Source organism: Prinia subflava, chromosome 16, assembly GCF_021018805.1.
Source record: "Prinia subflava isolate CZ2003 ecotype Zambia chromosome 16, Cam_Psub_1.2, whole genome shotgun sequence".
Lineage (NCBI taxonomy): Eukaryota > Metazoa > Chordata > Aves > Passeriformes > Cisticolidae > Prinia > Prinia subflava.
Window position 1 is genome coordinate 11,603,401 of NC_086262.1, and position 14,865 is coordinate 11,618,265.

Genomic DNA, 14,865 nt, shown 5'->3' on the forward strand with positions numbered 1-14,865 from the left:
CAGCGATCCTGCATGGAGCGAGCCCATGGGAGAGCGGCAGCAGAGTGGAACGGGATACACTGGAGGAAGCCCCGTCCACCCTGCCTGCACTGGCGGGGGACATTGTGCTGCTGGGGGAGTGTCCCTCTGACCAGACGTCAGTCTGAGCTCAGTGACGCCCTGGTGGGTGTTTGTGCAGGCAGTGAGCCGCGGGCTCGCGTGCCCAAGCCAAATCCCAGGGCGGTAGTTGGAGCTCACTCATCTGAAATCATTCCTAAGCAGACAGCAGGGCACAGGAGCTGTCCCCTCCCTGGCAGCCCCCAGGGACCACGGGCTGCATCCCTGCAAACACTCACTCCCTTTGGAGGCCCTCGCTCGTGGCTGTGGGTCGAGCCTGGTGGGGTTGCTGTGCAGTCAGGGCTGTTGAATGAAAGGGTGTTGCTGAAATGGCCCATGTTTATTACTTGCAATAAAGCAACTGCTTCAAATCCCAGCTGCGCAGGCAACTGTTGCTGCTGGCACGGCCAGCGCGGGGCTGTCCGAGCACCCGGCCGGGAATTCTGTGAGAGAGGAGCAGGCAGCAGCCAACACAATCGGCTTGGGTCCTACACAAGCACGGGCCCTTCCTTTCCCAAAGGGATTGTTTGGCTGTGGGGGGCTCAACACTGCTCTATGTCCAGAAGACAGTGGCTCAGGGAGCACATGGTCCCATCACCATTCACAAAGGGTTATCCTGAGAGGCCAAGATGATCTGGAATGCTGGGGCTGAACCTCTGCCTGCTCCCCCCATCTCACTGCCTGCACAGGGCAGCTCCTCAGCTCCACTCCATCCTGGGAGAACCATGGAGCTGGAATGTGTAAGAGTTTTGTTCTCTTACACACAGCATCCTCTAATGCTGGCCCACTTAAACAGGCGCTGTGGTGCCAGAACAGACCTTTCATGATCCTGAGATGATTATTTCATCCTTCACAGGTGGAACAGTCTCACACACACATCCCTGCTTCCAAGGGGAGCAAATATCTGCACCCCACTGGGATTACGGTTAATGAGAAATTTGTGCGTCCTTAACACACTGATGAATTGTCCTCATTGATAGAATGGAAGGAGGGGAAACAAATCCCCATGGTACCATCCCCCAGTTGAGCTCCACATCACCCTTCATCACTGCACTAATCAGGCAGCACAGAGAGCTTCAAAGCTCTGCTCAGCCCTGTGCCGACGAGGCCACACAGCTGCGCTGGCCAGAGCCTCCCAGGCACTGCTCCTGCACCTCCAGGAGATGAAAGAACCCGGGAGCAGCTACACCGTGCTTTACAAATTGCTAACAAGAGAGCTTTGAACAGTTGCTCGCACTGCAATGCCACCAGCAGCAGGTTCCTATCTGCCCAGGCTCCTTGAGCATCCCCTAAGCTCTGGCCACCCACTGTGTCCTTTTGCCTGGTGACAGCAAAGGCACCAGCAGCTTTTTGGGCAGAGCAGGTTGACAGTGACACTGCTGGTGATGCTGTTCATGCCACACCTGCAGCTCTCCCATGAGCTCACTTCAATGATAGCAGCAAATGCCACTGGTGATAGCAAAAGTCACTGAGCTGACGCTACATAAAATTCTATTTTTGGTCGTAAAATTCATTTCTCCACCTTGCAAGCTTCCACCATTACTAACTTTCTTTTATTCTTGCTCTGATCTGGGCTATAAATGCTTTACTTGTGCAAGAAAGAGCTCCTCTAGGGATATCTGGTGGGGTGTCCTGTCCCCACTGCCCTGGCAGCGCCCACCCAGCTCTGCTCTGTCTCATGGGCTCTGCTTGCTGGGAGGGCATTGCAGCCCCATCTCTGCCGTGGTTCTGCACTCTCTGCCCAACAGCCTTTTGCCACAGAAGTGCTATGGGAAGGGAAAGAATTTCACCGGGATCTTCCTCGGGTGACTTCCGAGGCGGACCAGAGCTGGGACAGGCAGGCTGGACAGCCTTGCACGGACCCCCGCCTACTCGCGCCTTCCTCCCCGGCACACACAAATTAATGACTCTGTGCGTGAAAAAATAAATAAACAGAGCCGAGACTGGCCTCCAGCCTGCCCTCCAGCCGGGCGCGAACCCGCGCAGCGACATCCCTCCCGCGAGGGTCCCGTGGGGTTTCTCCCCGCTCGCAGCGAGACATCCGCGGCACCAGCACGGCGTGGGCGCCCCGCGGCCCCCGACCCTGCGGGGACCGGAGCACGGCCCTCCCGTCCCGTCCTGTCGCTGCGAGCACGCTGCCACCGCCGTCGGGGACACCCGGGCGGATGGGTCGGGCAGCGCCGGTCTGAGACGGGGCACCCCAGGGGGGACTGCGCCGATCCCCGTCGGGGATTGGGGTCGCCGGGACCGGGAGCGCCCGTCCCAGCCGGGGATGGGGGAGCCCGGGACGGGCAGCGCCAGGGCACGGCACATCCCCGTCCTGGGTGAGAAAAGCCGCGGCAGGCACTGCGGGACCCTGCGGGGTCTGGGGAACACGCGGGCAAAGGCGCCGAGTCCCGTCCCGTCCCGCCGGAGCAGCCCCGTCCCCAGCGCGCCCGCAGGTGCGGAACGGGCATCAGGGCGGGCAGGGCAGCCCGCAGCCCCGGCAGCTCACCTGCCTCCGAGACAATGCCGAGCCAGAGCCAGAGGGGCAGCGTGCAAACTCTCCTCATCTCCGGGGCTGGTCCGTGCGATGCGGAGCGGTGCGAGCGCCCCGCGCCCGAGCTCTGCTCCCGCCGCGCCCCAGCTGCGGCGACGCGCGGCGGCGGCGGGCGGGGAGCACCGGGGCCGCTTCCTTTTCCTCCGCCCGCCCGGGCCGCCCGCCGCCCTCCGCCGAGCCTCGGGGCGCCGGGCGGGCGGGGCGGGACGGGGAGGGGTGGGCGGGGAGGCAGAGGGGGCTGGGGGGTGCGCACCTGCAGCTCCGGGAACTGACGTGGAATCCGCGCTCACCGCACTAGCGGGGCTTTGCGCATCCCTTCACACCTGGGTGTCTCTACCTGTGTGTGTGGGTCTGTATCTCCTGCATCTGGGGGGCAAGCGTGTTCCCCACCCGAGTGCGTGGGTCTGCACGATCCCTGACTCATGGGCACATGCGCACACCTGGGGGTGTATTTTCACACCTGTGAGCACCCTGTGTATCTCCCCGCACTTGTGTGAGAATGCCCGCACATCGCCTGTTTCTTGTCTGAGCCTGGGTGCACATCCCGGCCTGTGGGAGCACAGGGAATGCACACAAACACGCTCTCAACAACAGCACACACGCTCCTCGTGCGATGCAGCACATCTCGCACCTGCCTGCACACTCCCTTCCATGTCTGTGCACCCCCTCAGTTCCACACCTCACACCTGCACGCACACACCCATACCGCACACACGCCTAAACCTCCCTCCTCCCGCCCTCCCTGGGCCACACGGACACACACGCACTTGGCTGTGCTCACACTCGCACCCTTATTCATCGGGGGTGCAGCAGGGCGCCCCACTCACGCTGTCCCTGCGTGCACAGTGCCAGCAGCGTGGAACAGCCACGCTGTCCCCCAGCACGGCTCAGCGTGGCACCCGCACGGTTCTCTGGCAGGCACTAGCCCCTGCACATGCCCGCGGCCCTGGCAGACCAGCGGTGCCGCCCCCGGGTGCCAGCGGCGCTGCCCCCACAGCGCTGCCACTGCGAGCGACAGCGGCTCTGCCTCGGAGCGAGCTGGCTGCGAATGCGCCACAGACGGCGGCGGTGGCAGAGCTCTGGGAGCGCGGTGGCACAGCTGGCACGGCCCTGGGCAGTGCCCGTGCACCCAACGAGCGCCGAACGGATCAATTAACGCGGCCCCGCGCTGCGCCCCGGAGCATCGTTAATTACGCGCACTTGTAGGCAGTGAAGAAAGAGCCCGAATGAAAGCCATGTGCTCGTGGCTTCAAAAAGGCAGGAAAACTTCTGGTGCACTCAACTGCTCATGTTGCCAAACCCGCAGAAGAAATCACCCTGTCCCTCTCCTGGAACCCTCAGAGGGACTCTAAGTCACAGAATTTATTTTACCTGACTCCCCCCATGCTGATTAGTGAGTTTTAAAACCCAGAGAGTGCCAACTCCATCGCTCGTCAGCACACTCGTCTGGGATCACCTCCCTCCTGCATCTCAGCGGAGCAGAAAGTGGCCATGTCCCTCCAGCCCAGGTGGGTGTCCAAGCCCCGACAGGTTCGAGGAGAGACTTCCAAAACTTCCCATAAGGGAGAGCTGGAATGTCACAGAGGGGTGGCACTGCCCAGCACTAAGGAGTGACGAGCTGAAGTTGCAGGATCAGACCCCTCCCCAGTGACAGGGGCTGCGATCAGAGACGGGGCGGCCACGCAGTGCAGCCACGCTGGGGACACGGGGTCAGTGCCCTTGAGAGGTGAGGGGTGGACAGTGACAGGGGAATGAATGCATGGCACCACTGAGCTGCTGGCCGAAGTACACGGTCAGAGGGTGCTGGAGAAGCTGAGTGCCAGAGGAGCAGAGGGTCTGACCCGGGGTTGAGGGGAGAGGCATCATCTGGAGCCCCAAAAGTAAAGGGATTTCGGCGTCCTCCCCCCGCCGCAGTCGGACCGTGGCACGGTGCGGTGGCCAGGACAGCCCGTCCACGCTGCCACCTAATGGCAGTAATGGCAGAGGACACCGGCGAGGGCTCGCCCCGCCACGGCGGGAATTTTCCATCACAAACGCAGGGCGACTGTGGGACCGATGGGATCTTTCCATTGTTGCGGCCCTGGGAAACAAAAGGATATTATTTTAAAATCTTGTCTCCATTCCAACACGTGGGGGGATCCGAGGAAGCAAAGGCTTCCCCAAAGCACTGGATAAAGACACTCACATATCACAGAAGGCTGCCAAGGCAGGAGCTGCTGGACGCTGCCCAGCCCTAGCATAACTATGGGAAAGGGACACTGGGGTGGCTCTGGGAACACCCAAGGACAAAGCAATGAGGTAACCCACAAGAAAAATACAGCCTGGCCCTGGGAGAAGATGGCAAGAGCCAGCCCTGGCAGGTGCAGAGTTTGGATGCTGGGGTGAGGGGTGGTTCAACCCCATGGTGCCCACTCTCCCATCCTTATCCCCTCCTGCCTGAACCCAGTCCAAGCTCAGGTAGTCATTGCATTCACACCTATGGTTCCTACTCCATGGTGCTCTGGTTTGTCAGAGAAATGTGTTTTTCAGGCAGCATTTAATAGCAGCCTGCGTTTCCTCATGGGCTAACGCTGCACACACGGCAACCCAGGGCAGCATTTCCAGAGCAGCATTTCTCCTGTATGTAGGAGCTGCTCTTCCTCCCCAGCCTTTCCCCACCACCAGGGCCAGGTAAGGACATTATACCCCACAATGTGGCTCTGCCTGGCAGCAGCACGCCATGGCCACCACGCAGAGCCCAGCAGGAGAAGGAAGGACGTGCTTCCTCGGGAGCATTTGGGACAAGCGGGTTTGGCTGCTCTCCGGCTCTGCCTTGGGCACGGGGAGGGTGTGGGAGGTGGCAGCAGTGGCAGTGGCACCCGCTGGCAGCCCGTGCCATGGCGCTGGCCCCCGCAGCACACGGCAGCGCCGGGCAGCGGCGGCTGGCAGACAACAAAGCCTGTGCTCAGCCCTGCCGAGCCTGGCGGATCCACCTCCCCTCACACCTCGGGGACGCTGCCTGCTGCTGCCCAGCCGTACCTGGCTGCAGTCTGGGGCAGGCTGGGGAGATGATGGGTTTCAGCTTTCCCCAGCATAACTCCCGCTGTGATCAAACCAGCCTCGCCTTTCCGGAGGCTCCCAGCCCTTGCAGAGGGTAACACAGCCTGGCTCGCAGCACCAGCTCGAAGCCAACAGCTCGCTCTTCTCCGCTCTTATTTCAGCTGAGGCTGTGGGGCAGCGGGAGGAAGAGATGAGAGCTGGGAGAGAAGGCTGAATCCAGCTCACAGGCTCAGCACTCACTGGCTAAAGGCAAACGAGGGCCAGGAGGGAGCACAAAGCCCCAGCACCCCTTCCACACCCAATCCCCGAGCAAAGCTGCACAGAGCAGAGACTTCCTGATCACTGGGAGCAGCTCTGGGCTGTGCTCAGCGCTCCTGCACAGGACACATCTGCCTGAACCCTACACAGGACATCCTTGCCTCTGGCTCCTTCTCCTGCCCTGGAACAGGCATTAGGCACCCCCAGCCCTGGCACACTGCAGCAGTGGTGCACAGGAGAGGCAACATCCCTTGTGGCACCACAGGGGAATAGGGCCCCTGTGCCATTCCTGCTGGGCAGGCAGATGGCCAGTGAAGGCCTTGCTTTGGCAAGTGTCCCTGTGCCCAGCTGTGGGAGCTGGAACGCCTCACACCTGGCCCTTCCCACACCACAGAAAGCTGAGCCTCTGCTGGAGGTGTCTGGCTCCAGCCAGCAGTCGGGACTACGCAGTACTGGGGAGCTCTGGCCTCTGCTTTGAGCCTGGAATGGATTTGGGTGGGAAAAACATGACATTTCCACCCACCCCAGGCACTACCACCCTCCCTCCCACCCACCACTTCCATGAGCCAGGCTTGGACCCATCCCAGCACCTCTGCTGACTCATGAGGCAGAGACACTGCCAGCACCTCCCGGGCACACACCACAGCAGCCAAACCCCCTTGACTTGGCCCCCAGGGACCCCTGCCTGCCCTCCTGCAGGTGCAGCGCTGCCAGCAGGGCCACAGGGGGCTGACAGGAAAAGAGCCACATTACTGCTGAATTTGGAAAGAATGGGAACTTGCCATTTTTTATATGTACAAATCCTTAAGACCCAGCCAGGCCAGAGATGATGAAATCTTAAAACTCTGTAGCCCAACATCAGGGCTAGGCTCAGAGGACCTCTCTCCCTTGCTCTCAAACAGCAAAAGGTGAAAAGCCACTGCAAGATGTGCAGGAAGTGCTCCAAGGAACTGTGTGGGAACAGTGGGAGCAGTGTGCAGGCACAGAAGAGCCAGGGCTGGAGCAGGGCTCCGGGGGGCTGCTCGGTGCCCCCAGGCTGTGCCACACCCCAGAGCAGCAGATTCCCCCAACACACAAGCCTCGAGCAGGCCCAGCAGGCACCACTGGCTTTGCAACGAGCTTTAATAGTGAGCGAGGTGCTGCAGTCCCTGGGCCGCGCACCGGGCTCCCTCTGCTGCCGGCCCGGAGCCCTGCCCCGGGAAGCTCCTCCAGCAGAGGATGCCCGTGCTCGGGATGTGGAGTTGAGGTGCACCCGATGGAGCTCCGGGACAGCTGCCCCCTCCACGGGGCTTATGGGTGGGGGCACAGAGAGACAGGAGGTGCCAGCAACTCACAGCCACCTCCCCTGCAGCCCCGTGGCTGCTCTCACTGAACTGTGCTGTGCTCAGGAAGGGGAGGTTGTACCGGGGTGCCAGGAACCCCTGTGAATGCCTTGTGGCAACCACAGCCATGGCACAGGGAAGGGAGGGCAGACAGGACCTGGGAAGAGACTAATCCTCTCCTTTGTCCCAGCACTGAAACCGGAACAGCTCCTGCAACACCCATCAGGCTTGTGTGTGCAGAACTGGCCTCCAGCACAGCCCGGGCAGGAGCCAGGCTGGTGTCCCTCACAGGGCCAGGTGACAGAGGCGCATGGGCTCCACGTTGTCCCTCCCGTCACTGAAGCAGGTGCTGAAGAAGGGGCAGTATCTCTCTGCAGACACCTGGTGGAAGGTGAAGAGGTGGGACATGTCCCCAGCATCAAAGAAGGTGACAGTGCCCTCCCGGCAGTCCAGGAAGACGCCCACTTTCTGCAGGGGCAGGCGGGGAGCCAGGCGCACCCAGGGGGTGGCAGTGGCCCAGTACTCCGTCCTGTTCCGCAGGCGAAGCGTCCAGTAGCCATTCTCTGGGCACAGCTTGACCTTGGCTGCCCGGTCCACAGTGTCAGCAGCCACCCCCAGGTCCCACTTGGTTTTGCTGCCCACCCACACCTCCCAGTAGTGCCGGCCGCTGCCGAAGGCCTGCGCGCCCAGAACGTTGACGCACTGCCGGAAGCGCCGGGGGCTGACGGGCACAGGCTGGGCTCGACTGCTCTCTGTCACTGCTGTCAGGTCTCTGGAGAACACCAGGTTGGGGTGGGCAGACTCAGGATCAAAGGTGAGTGGGGCAGGAGCTGTGGGCACATCAAGCACGAGATTTTACCAGCTGTACACTCCCTCTGCAGAGCACCCCTGGCCCACCACACCAGTCCCTCACAGCGATGTGCTCACCAGGGCAGATGGAGCGCAGCATGTGCCTCCAGAAGATGTACTGCAAGGGACCACTGTGGCTGTCCCTGTAGTGCTGCAGGTCCAGGGCAGGCTGGGTCTCAACATGCACCGAGGGCCTGGGGCAGAGAGAGGCAGGCAGGGTCAATCCCTCTGCTGAGCCATTGCCTATGCAGGCAGGAAAAGCATGGGCAGGGCTGCAGGACAGTGCTGCATGTGCCAGATTTGGTAAAGATGGGACACAAATGTCTCTGCTTGCTCTGCCTGATGCAGCTCTGCCCCCAGTGCAGTGAGTGGCTCAGGGAAGAGGTGTTCAAGACAGAGCCACAGTAATGGAGCAGTGACTCCTGGCAAACTCACACCCAGCACACCCAGCAGGATTCCTGCATGGCTGAACAGGCCGGGTCTGTGTAGTCAGGGAGCATCCCAGGGAGGGAGGGACAGGGACACACCCCCCTTTGGCAGTTCTGGCCCTCAGCTACTCCCAGCACCTGCACCTCAGGGTCACTTCTGCAGCCTCAAGAGTAGTAAGAAGCTGAGGAAGGACAGGGAGAAGATGAAGCCCCCAAAGTCTGCTCCCTCTTGCAGCACACATGGCTCTTACACCCCTTCCAAACCACTGCCTCCTCTACCCACTCCTCCAGCCATGTCAACACGTAGGATGCTCCCTGGGAAGAGCATCCAGTGTTTGCTGGGGACCAGCCTCCACCTTGGACAGCACTAGCAACTTCCTGAGCAATTTGTAATGCATTTAAAATTTGAGATAAAGTGCCTCTCCCATGCAGTCCCAGCCAGGGACTAAGATAAGCTCCTGAAAAGGGAATCATGCCAGACACGTACCTGATATCCAGGCTCTCCACCTGCAGTGAGAAGCAGAGAGAATTAACAGTCGCTCTAATTCATGCAGCTGCACAAATAAGTTCCTTGTCCTGCCTCCTGCTGCCATACAGCACAGAGAGAGGAAACCAAGCAACCAGGATCTGCATCCTGGGGAAAACTGTCTGGGCACTTGGATGGAGAATGAGGAAGGCTCCCAAGACCCATCACATCTGATGTTACCGTATCCCTTGTGGCTAAAGTCTCCAGACTCCAAGGGACTGGGTAGATAATCCAGAGGGATGGCATTGAGAACAACTTTGGGGTACAGCCTAGTGCTGTCACTGAAGACTCTCCCACCCCAATCTGAGATCCTGAAACATCCCTCAGCTTCCTGCCAGACTCAGCAAAGCATCTCACCTCCAGCAGTGACACATCTTCCATCTTGCTCAGGGTCTGCTTGACACGCTCAATGTCCCTCTGCAGCACTTCCATCCCCTCTTCCAGCTGGCCAACGTGCCTGTGCAGCTGGGCCAGTGACTGCTCCTCCTTCTCACCCAGCTCTGCCAGCACAGCTCTCTCCTCTTCCTCCAGGATCTGATGAAGGCGAGCAAACTCAGCCCGAATCTTAAAGTTCAGCTCCCCAGACACTTTCTGAGCAGAGGGAAGAGGTAGAAGATGAGTCCAACAGCTAAAACACACCAGGAGGTGCACAGGATGGCTGTGCCTGTTACTCTGCTTACAGAGCTCTGGAAATTTGAGGTTTAGACATAGCAATGACTTTTTGGATGGAGAACAGGACACAAGGACAGCCTTCAAGGCTGCAGAGCCTAAGGAAAAAGAACCCAGCAAACCCAAAAAACCAGCTCCACCAAAAGGCTTAGTCACAGTAACTAGAAATCTCCACATGCAGCAACAGCCCTCTCCCACACCACCAGGAATTTGCCTGTGGGCAAGACTGGAGCTCTTTAAATTTTGTGGAGCTGCAGACTCAGCTGTTCATGTTAGTTTGCATTTATTTCACATCATTCCAGACCCTGAGCAGAGCTGCCTGACGGGCAAGCTGCACAAACTAATCTCTGCCATTAAGGCTGATAAAATCCCATTCAACTCTATCCAGAGGTCACTTTTTTCCAGTTGTTTATTCGCCAGCCAACCTTGTTGTGTTCTCACTGCCTTCCTGCCTGTTTACAAGAGACAGCCAATGACTTTTTATTTTTCTTAAAGCTTTTAATCTCCCTGTGCAACCTTAGCCCTCATTACTTTCTCAAGGAGTGCTTCCTGAAGTGCATATCCCTTTCTCCCCACAGGAAACCCATCTCCCTCAGAGATCTGAAGCTTCACCAGCCTCCCCTTGCTCTAGCAGGTGTTTGTGCTGACACACCAGAACCCCAGAGGAGGTGCAGGGCCTCCCTGTTCAGAGCAGTGATCTGCTCCTTTACTCTTGAGACACCTCTTGGCTCTTGCACAACAGGAAAACACGTGCCTATTTGCTAATCCTTCTTCATTAATCTCAAAGGTCCATTCCACATCTGGCAAGAGGACAGAGGTTTGAAATGGTGCAGGTTGGGGGATCAGAGGCTCCAGTCAGGAGACAGCAGGTTTCTCCCCTCTCAGTTTTATCTAATCTCTGAACTACTTCCATTTTCCTTTAACTCCCCTTCCTTGGTTTTAATGCTTTTATGCCACCCAAGAAAGCAGCACAGTCAGCCTGTGGCTGTTCTCACTTCACAGATCTGAACCAGCAGGGAGCCTGGTCCCTTCTCAAGCCCATGGAGAGCACTCAGGCTCCTCATTCACCTCGGAGCTTTGCTGTGAATCCCAACACTGCCCTTGTGACAAGGTCACCACTCTTGCAGTGCCAACCTTGCCACTGACCCAGTTCCTTCAGCCTTGCTGCCATCCCTTCTGACATGAGAGGATTTTAGAGCTGCCAAAAGTTAATGCTCTCCCAAAGAGGCACTGCAGGGCCAGAGCAGGCTGCCCACAGCTCTCACCACTCACCATGTCTCACTTTAGTGAGATATTAATGACTGCTAATGCTCCTCCCAAAACCTCTGCTGCATATCCAGCAGTGATGAGTTTGGGCCTACATGCAAGGGAGTTTGCGTAGATCCCCACTGTTAACTAATCTAGATTTTTACAGGAAGCTGAGCTAAACCTCAGCTGAAGTGATACACACATCCTCTGTGAACACTGCCCCAGAAGCTGCCCGAAGAGCAGCTCCCACAGGCTGTTACCCTCAGGCTGCAGATGTCCTCCTGCACCACATGCTTCCTCTGCAGCAAGTTCTCCATCTCCTTCTGACGAGCATGCAAAGCATCTTCCAGGTGCTTCTGCAGGAGCAAGGAAAAGAAGGTAGGGAGGCCGTTTCACCACTCTGCTGTGATTCAGGAAGAGTCACAGTTCCTGTGGTCAGCATCAGAAGGATCTCATATAAAGGCTGTAAGGAGAAGCAAGCACCTCCTGCACAGCCTTGAGAATTAAGTATCTGTGCATGTAATTAATGCAATTTATTTTTAATGCTGGGAGCTCCAGCCTGGGATATCTGTTTGCACAAGCTTTAAATGCTGCATGTTGTGAAGGGGCTGTCCCCTTAAGCAGAGCACCTGGCACAGGCACCCCTCACCTTCCTCTCACTTAGGGACTATGTCCTTAAACGAGAAATGACAAAGCTGTGGCTAGAATCAGACACAGCAGTGAGGGAAGCAAATGCAAAAGAAAAGTGCTCAAAAGACAGACAGCTGCAAGGAAATAGGGAGAAGGACTAATCAGGGGACACAAAAGTCTCTGCACTTGAGTCAGATAATGCTTCACTGTGGGGCAACTACCTGCGGGAGGAGGGGTGGTGGCTGCACAGGGCTCATGTGGCACCTGTCCCCTCCTGCCCAGCCTGGCAGAAGCGACTCACCTGCATCTTGTGCCGGTGCTCGTGGGAGCCGCAGCGCCGCACCTTCTCCACCAGCCCCGCCAGCAGGTAGTGCGTGCGGAAGGCGCGGCTGGGGAACCTGCGGCGGCACTGCGGGCACGACGGGCCCTGGGCGCAGCTCTCCCAGTACTCCTGGATGCAGCCCTTGCAGAAGTGGTGCATGCAGTCCAGCATGACGGGCTCGCTGAACAGCTCGCAGCAGATGGCACAGGTCAGCTCCTCCCGCAGGCTCCGCTCCTGGTTCATGCCGGCCATCCCTGCTGGCACACAGGGCCCACCCTGAGCTTCCTGCCACCGCCACACACAGACCCCCATCCCTCCGGACCGGGCCGAACTTGTGCCGCTCCTGCGGTCTGGGGCAGGGTTTGGTTACCAGACCTGGGGGCGGCAGGAGCAGGGCCTGCCCAGCTGCTACCCTGGGTGCATGCAGCGCTGGAAAGCCCCGAATGACAGAGCAGCCCTGCCCGAGGGTCCCTCCCTCCGCAAGGTAACAACTTTCCATTTCCCGTCACTTCAGCAAAACTGCTCAGTGCATCTGACAGGGCCCGGCCTTGTGTCCCCACCGGGCCCCAGCGAAGCACTCAGCCGGCCCGAGGGCTGTCAGCACCCACCCGCGCCCCGAGAGCTCCAGCGCCGGCATCGCCGCTGCCGCCTGCGGCACCCCTGCGGCACCCCCGCGGCGCCACCGCCCGCTCCCCTGGGCGCAGCCCCGGCCCCCCGCCATCCCAGGGACCCCACCGTGCTTAGTTCAGTCCGGTCTGGTCCGGTCCGGTCTAATCTAACTCCGTCCCGTCCCGTCCCGTCCCGTCCCGTCCCGTCCCGTCCCGTCCCGTCCCGTCCCGTCCCTCTCCCACCTCCGACCCACCGAACTCGGGGCCTCCGCCACGCCCCGCCCCTCCGCGGACTGACGTCCGTTCTGACCAATCACGGTGCGGACACGCCGCCAGCCCGCCAGCGCATTGGATGGGATCCCGCGGAGGGGGCGGGGCGGGGCCCCGCATGTGACGCGATCACGAGCGAGCGCGCCGGGCTCGCTGTGGGGGCTGCAGGCGCCGCCCGCGGGTCCGGAATGCACTGGACTGCATTGGAGTGCACTGGGCTGCATTGGAGTGCACTGCCCTGCACTGCCCCTTTACTGTCCCTTTACTGCCCCTGCACCTCCTCTCCCGCACTGTCTTGCAGTGCCCCCGCACCGCCCTGCGCGGCGCAGCTCCTGCCCCAGTGCTGCATTCAGTAAAGAGCGCAGAAATGAGCTCCAGGCCAAAGCCTCCCTCCCTCCTCTGCTCACGGTGCCTGCAGAACACAGCTCTGGCCAACGCTTTGGGGTCACAGCTTTGGGTTACCCCAGAAATCACGAGGGCTGCGGGCTCGTTAGCAAAAGAAAGAAAGAAAGAAGGGTTTTCATCCTTGTGTGGTCATATGAGGATGGGCCCCGTGATGTGGCAAGTGGCAGACACTGTTGGACATGTGAGAAAAATCACAAGAACTTTCAATACTGGAAGTAAAAGCAAATAAAACTGAAAGGAGAGAGGACACAGGGACTCACAAGAGCTGCACAGACCACCTGTGTCCTTCCTAACCACCATTAGAACCAGAGCATGCCCCTAAAAGGGCGATGTCCCAGGCACTGTCCAGCTACTGCCCTCCTCCTCCTGGTGCTGTTTTCTCATTACAGCAGTGCAATTAGAGCAGAAAGTATTTCTGCCCATCTTCATTTGCTTGTCTGAGGGATTTTCCCAGGCTTTCTCTCACCCTGTGTGTGCTTGGTCAGTGGCATGTGGCCACAGCAGAGGCAGGCAGGCATTGGCCTCTGCCTTGTCCCCAGCAGCCCCTCGGGCTCACACGCTCAGCCACAGCCCCATGCTGATGTTTGGACTTGGAACATCACTGCATGCGTGAGGAGCAATCAGTCCTGGGGGATGCTGGCCACAGGCAAGCGAGGTGCACCCCTTGGCCTCTGGCTGGCCAAGCAAGTGACATCCATGGACTCCAACAAGGTCAGACCATGGCCAAATGGGCTGGCAGCTCCCACACCGTTCTTGTGGGGGCTCAGGACTGCTCCAGCTCTCTGAGCAAGGTGGGCGTTGGCTGCACCCTCCTGCTCCAGTACCCATGGTGGCTCTGGGACAGGGATGCTCAGTCCCCAGTGCTCACTGGGCACTGGGGGACAAGAACTCACTGGGCAGGGATTGTTTCTAGCAGACTGAACCTGCTCCCATTGCTGCCCTTTTATCCTTTCCACTGCACAGAATAGAAGAGTGCCCCTGGGAATATACTGGGACATAGGGATGACACAAGCTTCCAGGGATGCCTGAAAAATCTCCCCTCAGCTGTGACTTCATGCAGCAAAACCTCAGTTCCCACATTTAGATCTTTGTGCTTCCACTAGGCTGGCTCTCACCCTGTGAACATGCCAGGGCTGAATGGGAGCAGTGCCAGTGCCAGCCCATCGCAGCGGGACAGCGGCTGGTGTTACCTCCCATCCTCCTGCCAGTGCCAGCAATCCTGAGAAACAGCTGCCTTTGGACTAATGGATTTTGATGGGAGGTGAATCATCTGCTTAGGTGCATCCTTTTGAGAGGGAAATGGCTTTGTCATCTGTGTCCAGCCTGCTGGCTTTGCCACCGTTCCTCCAGGAGACATTAAAAACTACGCACAGACACACAGACAAGACTCCAGCAAAGGACACACAGCCTAGGGTGAACCAGGATGCTACTCCCTCACCTGTTGCAGCACCATGAGCCTTTGTTTGTCAGGCTCTGCAGAGAGGTAAAAGCATCAATAATTGCTTTTTAGCAGAGATCTGGAATGTGCTGTGAATGGCTATGTTCCCCTAGCAGCCTAAGCCAACAGTGCTGGGAGGTGTCCCTGTGAATCAGGATCTGTGCTGTGGTCAGACTCATCTCTCCCTGTTATAGAACCCAGAAGGTGACAGCTTCCCT

At 59.0% G+C, this 14,865-nt stretch overlaps 2 protein-coding genes across 8 annotated transcripts in view; both read right to left on the reverse strand.

The window, feature by feature from the left end:
• Nucleotides 1-2,820, reverse strand: part of FLT4 (fms related receptor tyrosine kinase 4) — a 57,253-nt gene extending 54,433 nt beyond the window's left edge. For all 3 annotated transcript variants that reach the window (XM_063413495.1, XM_063413494.1, XM_063413492.1), the window contains exon 1: nt 2,591-2,820. In XM_063413495.1, coding sequence (XP_063269565.1) covers nt 2,591-2,648 — 58 coding nt within the window. In that variant the 5' untranslated portion in view covers nt 2,649-2,820. The remainder of the gene's footprint in view (nt 1-2,590) is intronic.
• A 3,868-nt stretch (nt 2,821-6,688) lies between these two features.
• Nucleotides 6,689-12,939, reverse strand: LOC134558881 (zinc-binding protein A33-like). 5 transcript variants are annotated; one of them, XM_063413168.1, is made up of 7 exons: nt 12,789-12,939; nt 11,906-12,180; nt 11,235-11,330; nt 9,415-9,648; nt 9,019-9,038; nt 8,182-8,297; nt 6,689-8,084 (listed from the first exon to the last, which is right to left on the reverse strand). In XM_063413168.1, exons 1-7 carry the CDS (start codon nt 12,922-12,924, stop codon nt 7,540-7,542), a joined length of 1,422 nt encoding a protein of 473 aa, XP_063269238.1. In that variant the 5' UTR covers nt 12,925-12,939; the 3' UTR covers nt 6,689-7,539. The 5 variants fall into 5 exon arrangements, with proteins under 5 accessions (XP_063269238.1, XP_063269241.1, XP_063269240.1 ...); XM_063413171.1 differs by having other exon boundaries at nt 12,778-12,819; XM_063413170.1 differs by lacking the exon at nt 12,789-12,939 and adding an exon at nt 12,662-12,765.
• Between the last annotated feature and the right edge of the window lie 1,926 nt (nt 12,940-14,865).

What these genes read in the sequence shown, in the direction of transcription:
- LOC134558881 (XM_063413168.1), bottom strand. Translation starts at nt 12,924, where the DNA reads ATGCGGGGCCCCGCCCCGCCCCCTCCGCGGGATCCCATCCAATGCGCT. An exon ending in TGGCGGAGGCCCCGAGTTCG is followed by an intron (nt 12,181 to 12,788) that starts GTGGGTCGGAGG and finishes GTGTGCCAGCAG; the next exon opens with GGATGGCCGGCATGAACCAG. An exon ending in AGGACATCTGCAGCCTGAGG is followed by an intron (nt 9,649 to 11,234) that starts GTAACAGCCTGT and finishes CCCTCTGCTCAG; the next exon opens with AAAGTGTCTGGGGAGCTGAA.